The sequence below is a fragment of the Coregonus clupeaformis genome, chromosome 14 (genome assembly GCF_020615455.1).
Source record: "Coregonus clupeaformis isolate EN_2021a chromosome 14, ASM2061545v1, whole genome shotgun sequence".
NCBI classification, from domain to species: domain Eukaryota; kingdom Metazoa; phylum Chordata; class Actinopteri; order Salmoniformes; family Salmonidae; genus Coregonus; species Coregonus clupeaformis.
Window position 1 is genome coordinate 29401128 of NC_059205.1, and position 16153 is coordinate 29417280.

General features: G+C 49.6%; 1 protein-coding gene across 18 annotated transcripts in view; it reads right to left on the reverse strand.

Annotated features, from left to right (window-relative positions):
- obscnb (obscurin, cytoskeletal calmodulin and titin-interacting RhoGEF b) overlaps nucleotides 1-16153 on the reverse strand; it is a 129027-nt gene that overhangs the window by 38635 nt on the left and 74239 nt on the right. For 16 of the 18 annotated variants that reach the window (XM_045224782.1, XM_045224779.1, XM_045224778.1 and 13 more), the window contains 4 exons: nucleotides 11536-11799; nucleotides 10591-10869; nucleotides 9822-10079; nucleotides 9278-9544 (listed from right to left, as the gene is read on the reverse strand). In XM_045224782.1, the coding sequence (XP_045080717.1) occupies nucleotides 9278-9544; nucleotides 9822-10079; nucleotides 10591-10869; nucleotides 11536-11799 (1068 nt within the window). The remainder of the gene's footprint in view (nucleotides 1-9277; nucleotides 9545-9821; nucleotides 10080-10590; nucleotides 10870-11535; nucleotides 11800-16153) is intronic. The other 2 variants (XM_045224788.1, XM_045224791.1) reach the window with 2 other exon arrangements.

The following is a 16153-nucleotide window of genomic DNA, read 5'->3' on the forward strand; positions in this document are numbered from 1 at the left end:
TCCACTTGGAGTCCGCTGCCAAAGTCCAGAACTCAATAGAGTACTCAGCCACACTGTTAGAACCCTGCCTCAAATTAAAAAGTATCTTGGAGGAATTACCCACATGGTCAGGATGGTCAAAAACAGTCTTCAATTTAGCAGAAAAATCAGCGAAAGTCAATCCAGTCAAAGTTTGATTTGAGCACACAGCCTCAGCCCAAACCAGAGCTCTCCTCTTAACAGCCCCAGAACATAATGTACCTTAGAGGAATCAGTAGAAAATGACAGTGGTCTCTGCCGAAAAATCAAGTCACACTGAAGCAAAAATCCCCGGCACTTGTCCAATTCTCCATTGAACGGTTCAGGCGACGTGACAGGGGGTTCCCCGATGGAACGAAGCCTGCATCATGTCCGAGGAACCAACTTGGGGTGCATCAAACTGGGGGTCAGAGAGAGATGGAGAACTGATAACAGACAATTTAGAGACTTGTGTAGTTAACTGAGTCACCTGGTTCAGCAGTTGATGATTATTTTCCAAAAGAGTCCGAATCAGTTGGTCATGCTGTCCTAGCAACGTTCCTTGAGCCTGGATAGCTTGTTGGAAGCTGTCTTCGTTTGCCCCGTGCTGTCTCTCTGTTGGGTCCATGGCCAGATCGTTCTGTTAGGCTATGGTTCAACCCAGCACTCAGAGAAACAAACACGACAAAGGGAGTGGAAGAAACAAAAATATTAAATAAAAGTTAAAATTGTCTTAGTCCAAAAACAACTGAAGTAAAGGAACAGAGTGGGCTAGTCGGCTCCGGAGGAAGGAGAGGCTGAGGCAGGTAGGCAGGCAGGCAGGCAGGCAGGCCGACAGGCAGGAAGGCAGGCAGGTTGGGAGGTATGTCCGAAACGCTCTGGTAAGAACAACGATCTGGCGCCGGTGGAGAGCCATGCCCCGGAATTAGTAGTGCAGGTTGATTAGAGAATAGGATGCAGCTGCGTAGGCAGGAATCACTGGAAAAAACCCGCAGCTGCACAGGAGAGGCAGATCCTGAGCACGCCCCCTGATCCACTCCAGACACACCCACATAAAGGGGACAAACACACATACAGATACCACAGACACAGAGGGGACAAAACAAGGAGGAAGGGAAACAGAAAAGGGAGAGACAAGCTGCCCACATAACAGTTACAGTTCATATACGGAAATCAGTCAGTTGAAATAAATTCATTAGGCCCTAATCTATTGATTTCACATGACTGGGCAGGGGCACAGCCATGGGTGGGCCTGGGAGGGCATAGGCCCACTCACTTGGGAGCCAGGCCCAGCCAATCAGAATGAGTTTTTCCCCACAAAAAGGCTTTATTACAGACATAAATACTCCTTAGTTTCATCAGCTGTCCTGGTGGCTGGTCTCAGACGATCCCACAGGTGAAGAAGCCGGATGTGGAGATCCTGGGAAGGCGTGGTTAGGTCTGCGGTTGTGAGGCCGGTTGGACATACTGCCAAATTCTCTAAAACAACGTTGGGGGAGGCAGCTTATGGTAGAGAAATTAACATTAAATTCTCTGGCAACAACTCTGGTGGACATTCCTGCAGTCAGCATGCCAATTGCACGCTCCCTCAAAACTTGAGACATCTGTGGCATTGTGTTGTGTGACAAAACTGCACATTTTAGAGTGGCCTTTATTGTCCCCAGCAGAAGGTGCACCTGTGTAATGATCATGCTGTTTAATCAGCTTTATTGATACGCCACACCTGTCAGGTGGATGGATTATCGTAGGAGAAATGCTCACTAACGGGGATGTTGTCTGGCGCAAACCCAACACCTCTCATCAACCACAGAGAACACCATCCCCGCAGTGAAGCATGGTGGTGGCAGCATCAAGCTGTTGGGATGTTTTTCCATCGGCAGGGACTGGGAAACTGGTCAGAATTAAAGGAATGATGGATGGCGCTAAATGCAGGGAAATTCTTGAATGAAACCTGTTTCAGTCTTCCAGAGATTTGAGACTGGGTCGGAGGTTCACCTTCCCGCAGGACAATGACCCTAAGCATACTGCTAAAGCAACACTCGAGTGGTTTAAGGGGAAACATTAATATGGCATAGTCAAGGCCCAGACCTCAATCCAATTGAGAATCTGTGGTATGACTTAAAGATTGCTGTACACCAGCGGAACCCATCCAACTTGAAGGAGCTGGAGCAGTTTTGCCTTGAAGAATGGGCAAAAATCCCAGTGGCTAGATGTGCCAAGCTTATAGAGACATACCACAAGAGACTTGCAGCTGTAATTGCTGCAAAAGGTGGCTCTACAAAGTATTGACTTTAGGGGGGGTGAATAGTTATGCACACTCAAGTTCTGTTTTTTGTCTTATTTCTTTGTTTGTTTCACAATAAAAAATATTTTGCATCTTCAAAGTGGTAGGCATGTTGTGTAAATCAAATGATACAAACCCCCCAAAAAATCTATTTTAATTCCAGGTTGTAAGGCAACAAAATAGGAAAAATGCCAACGGGGGTGAATACTTTCGCAAGCCACTGTATCTGTAAACCACAACTGTTAGGTACCATTTGCCATTATTAGCTAAATGTTTTGCTACACAATTTAACTAAGGGTGTGAATCCTCATTGACTGACATAGCTCTTGCTGCATATCACTAAGAAATTGGTGGAAACATAATCTAGTGCTGCACCATCCTGTATGTTGTGGTCTTATCAAAAGCATGCAGCATGAAAACTCTCATTCTAACTCAGTGAAATGACTCAAATGTATGATCATGCATGGAAGCATGCATGGATGAGGCACAAAAAGTAATTAGCTACTGATCTAGTCATTCCCACTAGGAGCTTTGAACTATTTTTAGGACACCTACATAATACTGTTAAGATTAACATTAGCCTTGGACTGTCACGGTTTCGGCCGAGGCTGCCTCTCTCCCTTGTTCGGGCAGGCTTCGGCGTTCGTCGTCTCCGGAATTCTAGCTGCCACCGATTGATGTTTCATGTTCGTTTGCTTTTGTCTGTTTGTTTCTACACCTGTTTCTGTTTTGTAGTAATTAGTGTCCTATAAGTTTCTCGTTGTGTTTGTCTTGTGTTGTGTGTGATTGTTACCGTCAGTCTGTGTATTGCTCGGTTGAGCGTTATTTTCTCCACTGTTTGCTGGAGCGTTCGTTGCACTTGTATGTGCACTTATTTCATTCCTGACGCACCTGTTTGTGCGCATTGTCTTTTCGCCTTCGTGCGTATTTTGCTGTCAGGCTTATTTCGTCCTGTTGCCTGTGTTTAGGCAGGAATACAGCTTTTTGGAATTCAGTCTGCTTCCTGCGTTTGATTCCTACACCACACCTACAACACGACCTGACAGAATCACACACCTTACAGTATGGAATCAGCAGGAGCCGAAGCAGCACATTCAAGACTGGAAACCCAGGTTCGGGAACAGCAAGAGCAGCTCCTGCAGATGGGGGCCGCCCTGCAGGAGGTGATGACCACCCTCCGAGGCTGGGGTCCGCCTCCACCGCCAGCCGCCCTGCCAGCACCATCGGCCAGCCCACCCAGTCCAGCGCCGGAACCTCGCGGAGTCCGACTATCTCTCCCGAGGTCCTACGACGGGACCGCAGCTGGGTGTCAGGGATTCCTGCTCCAGGTAGAGCTGTACCTGGCCACAGTACATCCGGCACCTTCAGGGCATGAGAGCGTGTCCGCCTGATCTCCTGCCTGGCCGGTAAAGCGTTGGAGTGGGCCAACGCGGAGTGGAGGAAGATCGACGCCACGACTATTACATACACCGAGTTCTCCCGCCGCTTTAGGGCGGTGTTCGACCATCCCCGGAGGGGAAAGCGGCGGGGGAGCGTCTGGTCTTCCTCAGGCAGGGGAGGAGGAGTGCCCAGGAATTCGCACTCGAATTCCGTACTCTAGCGGCAGATGCAGGGTGGAATGAGCGGGCCCTCATCGATCTATACCGATGTAGCCTCAGAGAGGACGTCCGTCGGGAGCTGGCCTGTAGGGACACCAGTCTCACTTTCGACCAGCTGGTCGACATGTCAATCAGGTTAGATAACCTATTGGCTACCCGCGGACGTCCTGAGGGGGGTCCGTCCATTCCATCCTCCAGCGCATCCGAGCCGTGTCCTATGGAGCTCGGGGCGCTGGCGCTAGAGATAGGAGGAGTCGGCAGACTAGGGGGTCCATCCACTGCACCAACTGTGGTCGGGGGAGGACACACCGCGGCTAGGTGCTGGGGATGGCCTCCTAGGGGAGATGACGACAGGTCCCGCACTGGGGATTCCTTCCAGGTGAGTAGGCGCCCCACTCACCCAGAGCTCTCTGTTGCCCATTTCTGTATGCCTGTATGTTTTCCACAGGTAGCACCTCATGCCCAGCATAAGGCGCTGGTAGATTCAGGCGCAGCTGGGAATTTTATTGATAAAAAGTTTTGTTTAGCGTTAGGGATTCCCCTCATTCCTGTTGATGTTCCTTTTCCCGTTCACGCCCTAGATAGTCGTCCGTTGGGTACGGGCTTGATCAGGGAGGTCACGGCGCCACTTAGGATGTGTGCGCAGGGGGGATCATCAGGAGATGATTCAGCTGTTCCTGATTGACTCTCCTGCGTATCCGGTGGTGCTGGGCATGCCCTGGTTGAGTACCCATAACCCAGTGATTTCGTGGCAGGAGAGGGCTCTGATGGAGTGGTCTGCTCAGTGTGTGGGTAGATGTTTGGGCGTTTCCGTAGGGGCTACCTCGGTGGAGAGTCCAAACCAGGTGCCCGCATTGCACATTCCACCTGAGTATGGGGATTTGGCTATCGCGTTTAGTAAGGCGAGGGCGACGCGGTTGCCACCCCATAGGCAGGGGGATTGTGCGATAAACCTTCAGGCAGGAGCTGCGCTCCCACGGAGTCATGTGTATCCTCTGTCTCAGGAGGAGAAGAAAGCTATGGAGATTTACATAGACGAATCGCTGAGACAAGGATACATACGGCCGTCCACTTCCCCCGCGTCCTCGAGTTTCTTTTTCGTGAAGAAGAAGGATGGTGGTTTGCGTCCGTGCATCGATTACCGTGGTCTCAATCAGATTACGGTGAAGTATAGTTATCCACTCCCGCTGATTGCGACCATGACTGAGTCGTTGCATGGGGCGCGTTTCTTCACGAAATTAGATCTCAGGAGCGCGTACAACTTGGTGCGCATCAAGAAGGATGATGAATGGAAAACAGCCTTTAGTACCACCTCGGGCCATTACGAGTATCTAGTCATGCCATACGGGTTGATGAATGCTCCGTCGGTTTTCCAATCATTTGTGGATGAGATCTTCAGGGACATGCAGGGACAGGGGAGTCGTTGTGTACATAGATGACATTCTCGTGTACTCACCTACCCGTGTCGAGCATGTGGCCCTGGTGCGCAGAGTGTTGCGGAGGCTGGTGGAGCACGACCTGTATGTGAAGGCAGAGAAGTGTCTGTTTTTCCAGGAGTCTATCTCCTTTTTGGGGTATCAGTTGTCCGCGTCAGGGGTGAAGATGGAGGTAGACCGAAGGCGTCGGCCGTGCGTAATTGGCAAACACCAACCACTGTGAAAGAGGTGCAGCAGTTTTTGGGGTTTGCGAATTACTACCGGAGGTTTATCCGGGGTTTTGGGCAAGTGGCAGCTCCCATCACGTCTCTCTTGAAGGGGGGTCCGGTGCGTCTGCAGTGGTCAGTCGAGGCGGACAGGGCGTTTGGGAGGCTGAAGGACCTGTTTACCTCGGCTCCGGTGCTGGCGCATCCGGATCCCTCTTTACCATTTCAGGTAGAGGTGGACGCGTCTGAGGCCGGTATTGGCGCCGTGCTTTCACAACGGTCAGGCGCGCCACCTAAACTCCGCCCCTGTGCCTTCTATTCCAAGAAGCTCAGCCCGGCGGAGCGAAATTATGACATAGGGGACAGGGAGCTGTTAGCTGTGGTACAGGCCCTTAAGGTGTGGAGGCACTGGCTTGAGGGGGCTCAACACCCTTTCCTCATTTTGACGGACCACCGTAACCTGGAGTACATCCGGGCAGCGAGGAGGCTGAACCCTCGGCAGGCTAGATGGAGTATGTTTTTGACCCGTTTCTCTTTTAAGATCACCTACATCCCTGGGTCACAAAACGGGAAGGCAGATGCGCTGTCTCGGCTGTATGACGGGGAGGAGAGGTTCGTGGAGCCCACTCCCATACTGCCGGAGTCGTGTCTAGTGGCACCGGTGGTGTGGGAGCTCGATTCTGAGCTCGAGCGGGCATTACGCACCGACCCTAGTCCACCACAATGCCCGGAGGGTCGGAAGTATGTTCCGCTCGAGTGTCGGGATCGATTGATCTATTGGGCTCACACGTCACCCTCCTCTGGACACCCGGGTATCGGCCGGACAGTGCACTGTCTTAGTGCCAAATATTGGTGGCCCACGTTGGCCAGGGATGTGAGGGTTTATGTTTCCTCCTGCTCGGTGTGCGCCCAGTGTAAGGCGCCTAGACATCTGCCTAGGGGTAAGTTACTGCCCCTGCCCGTTCCACAACGACCATGGTCCCACCTCTCGGTGGATTTTATAACTGACCTTCCCCTCTCTCAAGGGAATACTACCATCCTGGTCGTTGTGGACCGGTTCTCTAAGGCCTGTCGTTTGCTCCCCATGCCGGGTCTTCCTACTGCCCTGCAGACCGCCGAAGCTATATTCACCCATGTGTTCCGGCACTACGGGGTGCCCGAGGACATTGTGGCTGACCGAGGTCCCCAATTCACCTCCAGAGTCTGGAGAGCTTTTATGGAGCGGTTGGGGGTCTCGGTGAGCCTCACCTCGGGTTACCACCCGGAGAGTAATGGGCAGGTGGAGCAGCGTTAACCAGGATGTGGGTAGGTTTCTCAGAACGTACTGCCGGGATCGGCCGGAGGAGTGGGCGAGATATGTGCCCTGGGCCGAGATGGCACAGAACTCTCTCCGCCACTCCTCCACCCAACTAACCCCCTTTTCAGTGTGTTTTGGGGTACCAGCCGGTTCTGGCACCATGGCATGAGAGCCAGATCGAGGCCCCCGCTGTGGATGAGTGGGTGCGGCGCTCGGAGGAGACGTGGGACGCTGCACACGTCCATCTGCAGCGTGCCATACGTCGACAGAAGACAAGCGCCGACCTACACCGCAGTGAGGGGCCAGTGTACGCACCTGGAGATCGAGTCTGGCTCTCTGCCAGAAACCTGCCCCTCCGCCTGCCCTGTCGGAAGCTGGGTCGGCGGTTTGTAGGGCCATTTAAAGTCCTGAGAAGGTTGAACGAGGTATGTTATAGATTACAGTTACCAGTTGAGTATAAGTGTATTAACCCCTCGTTCCATGTGTCCCTTCTCAGGCCGGTGGTAGCAGGCCCACTCCAAGAACATGAGATCTTGGAGACCCCCCGGCCCCGTTGGACATCGAGGGGGTACCGGCGTACACCGTGAGATCCATCTTGGATTCTAGACGTCGGAGAGGGGGTCTTCAGTATCTAGTGGAGTGGGAGGGGTACGGTCCGGAGGAGCGGTGCTGGGTGCCGAGGAGAGACATCTTGGACCCGTCGCTCCTGACGGAATTCCATCGGGGGTATCCGACGCGCCCTGCGCCGCGGCCTCCGGGTCGTCCCCAAGGCCGGAGTCGGCGCGCGTCTGGAGCCGCGCGTCAAGGGGGGGGTTGGTTTCGTCCGAGGCTGCCTCTCTCCCTTGTTCGGGCAGGCTTCGGCGTTCGTCGTCTCCGGAATTCTAGCTGCCACCGATTGATGTTTCATGTTCGTTTGCTTTTGTCTGTTTGTTTCTACACCTGTTTCTGTTTTGTAGTAATTAGTGTCCTATAAGTTTCTCGTTGTGTTTGTCTTGTGTTGTGTGTGATTGTTACCGTCAGTCTGTGTATTGCTCGGTTGAGCGTTATTTTCTCCACTGTTTGCTGGAGCGTTCGTTGCACTTGTATGTGCACTTATTTCATTCCTGACGCACCTGTTTGTGCGCATTGTCTTTTCGCCTTCGTGCGTATTTTGCTGTCAGGCTTATTTCGTCCTGTTGCCTGTGTTTAGGCAGGAATACAGCTTTTTGGAATTCAGTCTGCTTCCTGCGTTTGATTCCTACACCACACCTACAACACGACCTGACATGGACAAAACGTGTGAAACGAGTAAACATTCTTATTGTACTACCAATGTGGTTTCCTACTGTATATCTATAATTTATTGAAATTGGGTCTAAGTCTAATGCTCTGGTGGTCACTGAAAATTAAATAAATATATATTTTTTTATCTAATCACAAGTTTCACTGGTGATTTTCTTCAGAGGAAAAAGTATACCAAAAGTATAACAAAAATCTTTCATTGACAGTCCCCCACACTGAGCATTGATGCTGCATGGTCTCAAGAAAAGAGATGGCAATTTAGAAGTCACTCTCCTCCTCCTCTCAATCCCTCTAGCTCCTCCAGTCCTCCCTGATACATTTGACAAAGAGCTTGGTGTAGGACACCAGGCTGCTGGCTTTGAACATGACTGTGCCCGAGGTGTCCGGAGCCATGTCTTTTAGGGTGAGGGTGTGGACGTGGCCCTGGCTCAGCCCTATCTCGCTGGAGGGGCTGTCCTGAAGAAGGTACCCATCCAGCCACCACTGCACCTCCCCAGGCGTCACACTGTGGGAGAGCTGGCAGGAGAAGGTGGCCCACTCGCCCACAAAGACATTGGTGCTCTTTAGACCACACACTATGAGGACCTCTGCCTCTGAAGAGTAGTGGAGATAGAATCAGACACTCAGATACTGCTACTCACAGTCACACAACTCACCCAAGCTTTCACAATGCCAAACTTTGGGATAATAAAGATGACTTCGACCTTGACCTGTCTCATTCCTCACTTAAACTTTGACTTTAAGTAGGCAAGCATCCTTACACACTTCATTAGGTTATTTATTTCCTACACGTTCCATGATACAATCTATATTTTGTTAATGCGCAGAAAATGTCGGTCCCATTAATTGAATGGGATTTGTGCTTAAACGTTAGCATGTGCCAGGTAAACTAACCCAAAGCATGGATTACTGTCATACCATGCTTATAGGGTAAGGAAACCAATGTGTCATTATGTAATTTGGTGTACTATCCCTTTAACCATATGTATTCCATCAAGACTGGAAACTTAAATTCCATCCTGCAACTGATCAGTTTTAACTTGCTGCCATAACATACAGTACACTTGTTGAAACCACAAAGGCTATCTAAAATTAATTCCTTCATCCTTGAGAAAAGAAAAGACCAGACCATACAGAAATGGACCCTCTCAGAGACAGACGGTGTAGTGACATTATACCTTGCACTGCCACTGACGCCGTGGTGAGCTGGTCTCCAGCATCACAGGTGTAGTAGCCATTGTCCTCTGGCTCTAGGTTGCGAATGTGGAGCTCCTGAATGCAGCCCTCCTGTCTCATCTCGTACTTCTTACCAGCCTGGAGGACTACGCCTCCCTTCCTCCACTCCACATGAGCGCCCGCCTTGGAGAGCTCACAGTGCAGAGTGATATCATCACCCTCCTGGGCTTCCTGGTTCTTCAGCTCCTTCTGGAAGAATGCCGGGGCACCTGGTGGAAGTAGGAGACATGACATCTGTGTCGGACAGAGGACGTAAAGTAGTGTACAGGGGAGTAAGATGGCTCTGTTAGTGTATGTTGATGGAAGACTGGGTGCATGGGAGTATGTAGAGGGCAAGACAGTCAAGAATAGTATTATTGGGGGAACTCATCCTGAGTTTATCTTGATCCAGAGCATTCACTGTGAGGTTTGGGCTGGTAACAATTTTGTGGTATTAGATGCAGTGCAGAGGGTCCAAACTTTTCTAGTGCCGGCATCATTCTTTACCTTCCACAATCAAGGTGACAGTGCACTGTGCGTCCCTGGTATCGCAGCAGTAAGTTCCAGAGTCCTCCATCTCCAAGTTGTGGATGCGGAGCTGCAGGAGAGCTCCATCCTTCCGCAGGTCGTACTTGAGTCCTGCTTTGATGGCCACATCATTCCTGCTCCAGGTGACGGTGGCCGTGGGGTCGGAGACGGTGCAGGACAGGGTGACTGTCTCACCCTCCAAGGCCACTGTATCGTGAGGCTTCTCTAGGATTAAGGCTGTAGATATTGGAAATCCCAAGCTAAGTACATACAGTGTAATGCACTTTGAGTGTCAAGTGTCATGTATATGTAAAACTTGTACAGTTTTTATATGGGCAGTATTTAATGTGTCTCTTTTTCCACAGGTCTAAAATGCCTTGTATGAACTTTCAGTAGCATGCCAATGATAACCATAAAGACTATGACCATTAGGCATTTATCACTTAATTGATATTCAAATTGATACTGAAGTTAGCAAAGTGATATGTTTATATCAGTGACAAATGTCTTGTTGTCAACTTCATTTTATAGTATCTTTAAAGACAAAGATACTATAAAAAGAAAAGCCAGGAGGATGACCAACACACGTCTAAAGAAAGGATGGAATGGATGATGTTGCACAGCAGATGAACAAAGGGTGTTCTAACGTGCCAAGACAAAGCTGTTTGATGGAAGATAGAGATGGAGAGATGGAGATAGGTGAGGAAGAGGAGGCCATCTTTAATGTCTCCGTTAACATCTCTATTACCTTTGGGCTTCTCTTCCACCAGTAGGCAGGCAACAGTCTTCTCCTCGCCCACCACAAACGCCACGTCCCCTGACTCGTCAGTGGTGACCATCTGTAGTGTCAGCCGGTGTACCCGGCCCTGGCAGGTCATCTGGTTCAGGTCGTTGTTCTGGAGGAGGTTATCGCCCAGCCACCACTCTCCGTTGGTCACGCCCTCCTGGGACAACTCACACGCAAAGACAGCATCCTGGCCGGTGGTCACTGTGATGTCTTGCAGCTCCCGAGTGATGCGTACAGACTCTGGAGGTGAATTAATGTGATGATGGGGGAGTGAGAGATCTAAAGGTTCCCAGGGTCAGGGTTTCCCAGGGGATTCATTAAGGTGAAACACTCAGCATTAGAGCACCACCATTGGTATCCCGATTTAAAAGTGAGATCTAAAGAGGATACACAATTGCACTCCAGGAGACACCAGTTCATGGAGTTTGCAGAGGCTATTTATGTTTAGGACTCTTTCTCAATTAAAGAGTACAATATTACACAAAAACACATTTTCACTTCCTACGTGATGGCTAACATGTAGGAAGGTAGACATAAGTTTTAAAAAACGATCTCTGACACAATAAATAGTATAGGTCTGAATATGACAACAAAACCAACACAAATACATTCTGTAGTCCCCAACATGGCAAATAGATTGCGGTTCAAACGCAAAAACACACATTGATTACGAAACCTATATTTCATGATCAACTAAAATGTTATTGTTACCCCAAAAACTATGCGCTTACTCACACATTACACTTAAAAAACAGGTTACTACAAGTTTGGCTACAACAAAATCCAAGTAAAATAACATTAAGAAGGAAGTTCTTAGTCCGTTGGCACACAGAATGAAAGCAGAGGATAATGTAGGGTCACAGCAAACCAGCAGAGACAGACATGAATACAGCCAAGCTTCATTACCTTTGACTGTTAGGGTGGCTGTGCTCTGCTTATCCCCGGTATCGCAGGTGTACTCTCCAGCATCTTCGACCTTTAGCTTGTGAACCATCAGGATGTAGGTAGAACCTGTGTGCTCCATGGAATACTTCTCCCCCTGGGTGAGGAGCACAGATCCCCTTCTCCAGGTCACCTTGCCCTCAGCACTGATCTCACAGGTCAGGGAGACACTGCCTCCCTCTACTGCTTCCTGGCTCTCCAGCTCCTTCTTGAACACCACAGGGGCCCCTGCCGGGACACAGCAAGATAGATACAGACCACCACAAGGTTAGGATGGATGGAGACGTTAACCTGTTTAGGGAGCGGACACGGATGGGATGGACATCCAAGCACATCCAATATCTTGAAAGGAAACATATAAAACAACAATACAACATTAAAAAGCTTTTGCTAGAAAAAATGTTTATCCACTATAGGTTTCAAATAGCATAGGTCTCAAAGGACAAAAACAGGGAGATTTCTTGTTTCTTGCTATTTTGTAAAAAAAATTTGAGTGAAATGAACAAGTGGCCCACCAATGGCATACACTGCTATACCAATCGATGTCCACAACAAGATGACCATGAATTGAGAGATCCAGAATGGCTCTAGATATTGGGGTATTATGGAAAATGGTTAGGCCTAGTAAAGGTGAGTGATTAGGAGACTCATATTATACATATATTATATAACCCCTTACCTCAGACTATACAGTATATGTACCCTTTACTTTCATTATATGGGTATATGCACCCCTTACCTTGGACAGTCAGGCTGTAAAATGAGTTTGGAATGGACTCCGGGTATCAAGGTAAAATGGTTAGGTCTAGTAAAAGGTGAGTGATTACGAGACTCATATTATACATATATTATATAACTGCTTACCTCAGACTATACAGTACATGTACCCTTTACCTTGGAAGGTCAGGCTATGAAACGGGTTTGGAATGGACAAAAGGGATCCAGGTATCGGGTACAATGGGAAAAGATTAGAGTTGATCAACAGACTTGTAACCCTTACCTCGTAAAGTTAGGTTTTACAATGAATTAAGAATGGATCCAAGTATTGGGATAGAATGGAAAAGGGTTTGTACTGATCAGCAGACTCACTGTATAAGAGTCTATATATATTTTACCTTAGACTATATATATATATATATATATATATATATATATAAATACATACACACACAGTACCAGTCAAAAGTTTGGACACACCTACTCATTCAAGGGTTTTTCTTTATTTTTGCTATTTTCTACATTGTAGATGTCACGCCCTGGCTCTGGGGACACTTGTATGTTGAGCCAGGGTGTGCATTTCATTTGGTTATCTAGTATGGGTATTTCTATGTTGGCCTGAGTGGCTCCCAATCAGAGGCAACGAGTGTCAGCTGTCGTTGGTTGTCTCTGATTGGGAGCCATATTTAAACTGTCTGTTTCCCATTTGTGTTTGTGGGATCTTGTTTCAAGTCTGTTTATGTTAGACCGTGAACTGTCACGTATCGTTTGTTGTTTTGATCGTGTCTCTAATTAAAGAGTATGTTTGCCTGCAACGCTGCGCCTTGGTCCTCTATGTATGGCGATCGTGACAGAAGATCCCACCTCGACTGGATCAAGCAGCGTGACGAGGAGAGAGGATGGACCTGGGAGGAGATGAGTGAGAGTCTGGCAAGAGGGATGGAGGCCATGAGCACGGGGGAGAGACAAGCCCATACATTTTTTAGGGGGGGGCTAACGCCGTGGACGACGGGGCAGCAGGAGGCCGCCAGGTTACGGGAGTCACTGGTCACCAGGGGGAGGGAGGATGTAGAGGCACGGCGAGAGGTACTGGCGTGTGTTGCCAGTCCGGTCCGGCCTGTTCCTGATCCCCACGTAGGGCCAGTGGTGTGTGTTCCCAGTACGGTCCGGCCTGTTCCTGCCACTCGCACCAAGTCAGTGGTGCGCTTCATCAGCCCGGCACGGCCCGTTCCTGCTCCCCGCACCAAGTCAGTGGTGCGCTTCGTCAGCCCGGTCCGGCTCGCTCCTGCTCCCCGCACCAAGTCAGTGGTGCGCTTCGTCAGCCCGGTCCGGCCCGCTCCTGCTCCCCGCACCAAGTCAGTGGTGCGTTTCGTCAGCCCGGCGCGGCCCGTTCCTGCTCCCCGCACCAAGTCAGTGGTGCGCGTCGTCAGCCCGGTCCGGCCCATTCCTGCTCCCCGCACCAAGTCAGTGGTGCGTTTCGTCAGCCCAGCTCGGCCCGTTCCTGCTCCCTGCACCAAGTCAGTGGTGCGCTTCGTCAGCCCGGTCCGGCCCGCTCCTGCTCCCCGCACCAAGTCAGTGGTGCGTTTCGTCAGCCCGGCGCGGCCCATTCCTGCTCCCCGCACCAAGTCAGTGGTGCGCTTCGTCAGCCCGGTCCGGCCCGCTCCTGCTCCCCGCACCAAGTCAGTGGTGCGTTTCGTCAGCCCGGCGCGGCCCGCTCCTGCTCCCCGCACCAAGCCAGTGGTGTGCGTCGTCAGTCCGGCACGGCCCGTGCCTGTTCCACCGGTGGCTGGTCCGGCACCGGTCAGATGCTTCACGCCGGAGCTAGAGCAATCCGCTCCACCAGTGTGCAGTCCAGCTCCGGCCAGCGGGGCCAGACCGGACCAGGGGTACTTTGGGGGGTTGGAGAGGGAGCGGGGATCAGGCCCGGAGCCGGATCCGCCGCCTAAGCGGAGTGCCCACCCGGTCCCTCCCCTGTGGTGTTTGGTGGGCGCGGTCGGAGTCCGCGCCTTTAGGGGGGTTACTGTCACGCCCTGGCTCTGGGGACACTTGTATGTTGAGCCAGGGTGTGCATTTCATTTGGTTATCTAGTATGGGTATTTCTATGTTGGCCTGAGTGGCTCCCAATCAGAGGCAACGAGTGTCAGCTGTCGTTGGTTGTCTCTGATTGGGAGCCATATTTAAACTGTCTGTTTCCCATTTGTGTTTGTGGGATCTTGTTTCAAGTCTGTTTATGTTAGACCATGAACTGTCACGTATCGTTTGTTGTTTTGATCGTGTCTCTAATTAAAGAGTATGTTTGCCTGCAACGCTGCGCCTTGGTCCTCTATGTATGACGATCGTGACAGTAGAATAATAGTGAAGACATCGAAACTATGAAATAACACATATGGAATCATGTAGTAACCAAAGAAGTGTTTAACAAATCAAAATATATTTTATATTTGAGATTCTTCAAATAGCCACCCTTTTCCTTGATGACAGCTTTGCACACTCCTGGCATTCTCTCAACCAGCATTCTCTCAATGCTTTTCCAACAGTCTTGAAGGAGTTCCCACATATGCTGGGCACTTGTTGGCTGCTTTTCCTTCACTATGCGGTCCGACTCATCCCAAACCATCTCAATTGGGTTGAGGTCGGGGGATTGTGAAGACCAGGTCATCTGATGCAGCACTCAATCACCCCCATTCTTGGTAAAATAGCCTATACATTTACATTTTAGTCATTTAGCAGACGCTCTTATCCAGAGCGACTTACAGTTAGTGAGTGCATACATTTTCATACTGGTCCCCCGTGGTGGTGTGTTGGGTCATTGTCCTGTTGAAAAACAAATGATAGTCCCACTAAGACCAAACCAGATGGGATGGCATATCGCTGCAGAATGCTGTGATAGCCATGCTGGTTAAGTGTGCCTTGAATTCTAAATAAATCACAGACAGTGTCACCAGCAAAGCACCCCCACACCATAACACCTCCTCCTCCATGCTTTAGGGTGGGAACCACACATGCGGAGATAATCTTTTCACCCACACCGCGTCACACATTTGGACTCCAGACCAAAGGACAACTTTCCACCAGTCTAATGTCCATTGCTCGTGTTTCTTGGCCCAAGCAGGTTGCATCTTCTTATTGGTGTCCTTTAGTAGTGGTTACTTTGCAGCAATTCGACCATGAAGGCCTGATTCACACAGTCCCCTCTGAACCGTTGATGTTGAGATGTGTCTGTTACTTGAACTCTGTGATGCATTTATTTGGGCTGCAATTTCTGAGGCTGGTAACTCTAATGAACTTATCCTCTGCAGCAGAGGTAACTCTGGGTCTTCCATTCCAATGGCAGTCCTCATGAGAGTCAGTTACATCATAGCGCTTGATGGTTTTTGCGACTGCACTTGAGAAACTTTCAAAGTTCTTGAAATGTTCCATATGTCTTAAAGTAATTATGGACTGTCATTTCTCTTAGCTTATTTGAGCTGTTCTGGCCATAATATGGACTTGGTCTTTTACCAAATAGGGCTATCTTCTGTATACCACCCCCCTATCTTGTCACAACACAACTGACTGGCTCAAACGCATTAAGAAGGAAAGAAATTCCACAAATTAACTTTTAAGAAGGCACACCTGTTAATTGAAATGCATTCTATGTGACTACCTCATGAAGCTGGTTGAGAGAATGCCAGGAGTGTGCAAAACTGTCATCAAGGCAAAGGGTGGCTCAAATATAAAACATATTTTCATATATGTTCAAAAAAAAATTGGTTACTACATGATTCCATGTGTTACTTCATAGTTTTGATGTCTTCACTATTATTCTATAATGTAGAAAATAGTAAGAATAATGAAAAACCCTTGAATGAGTAGGTGTTTCCAA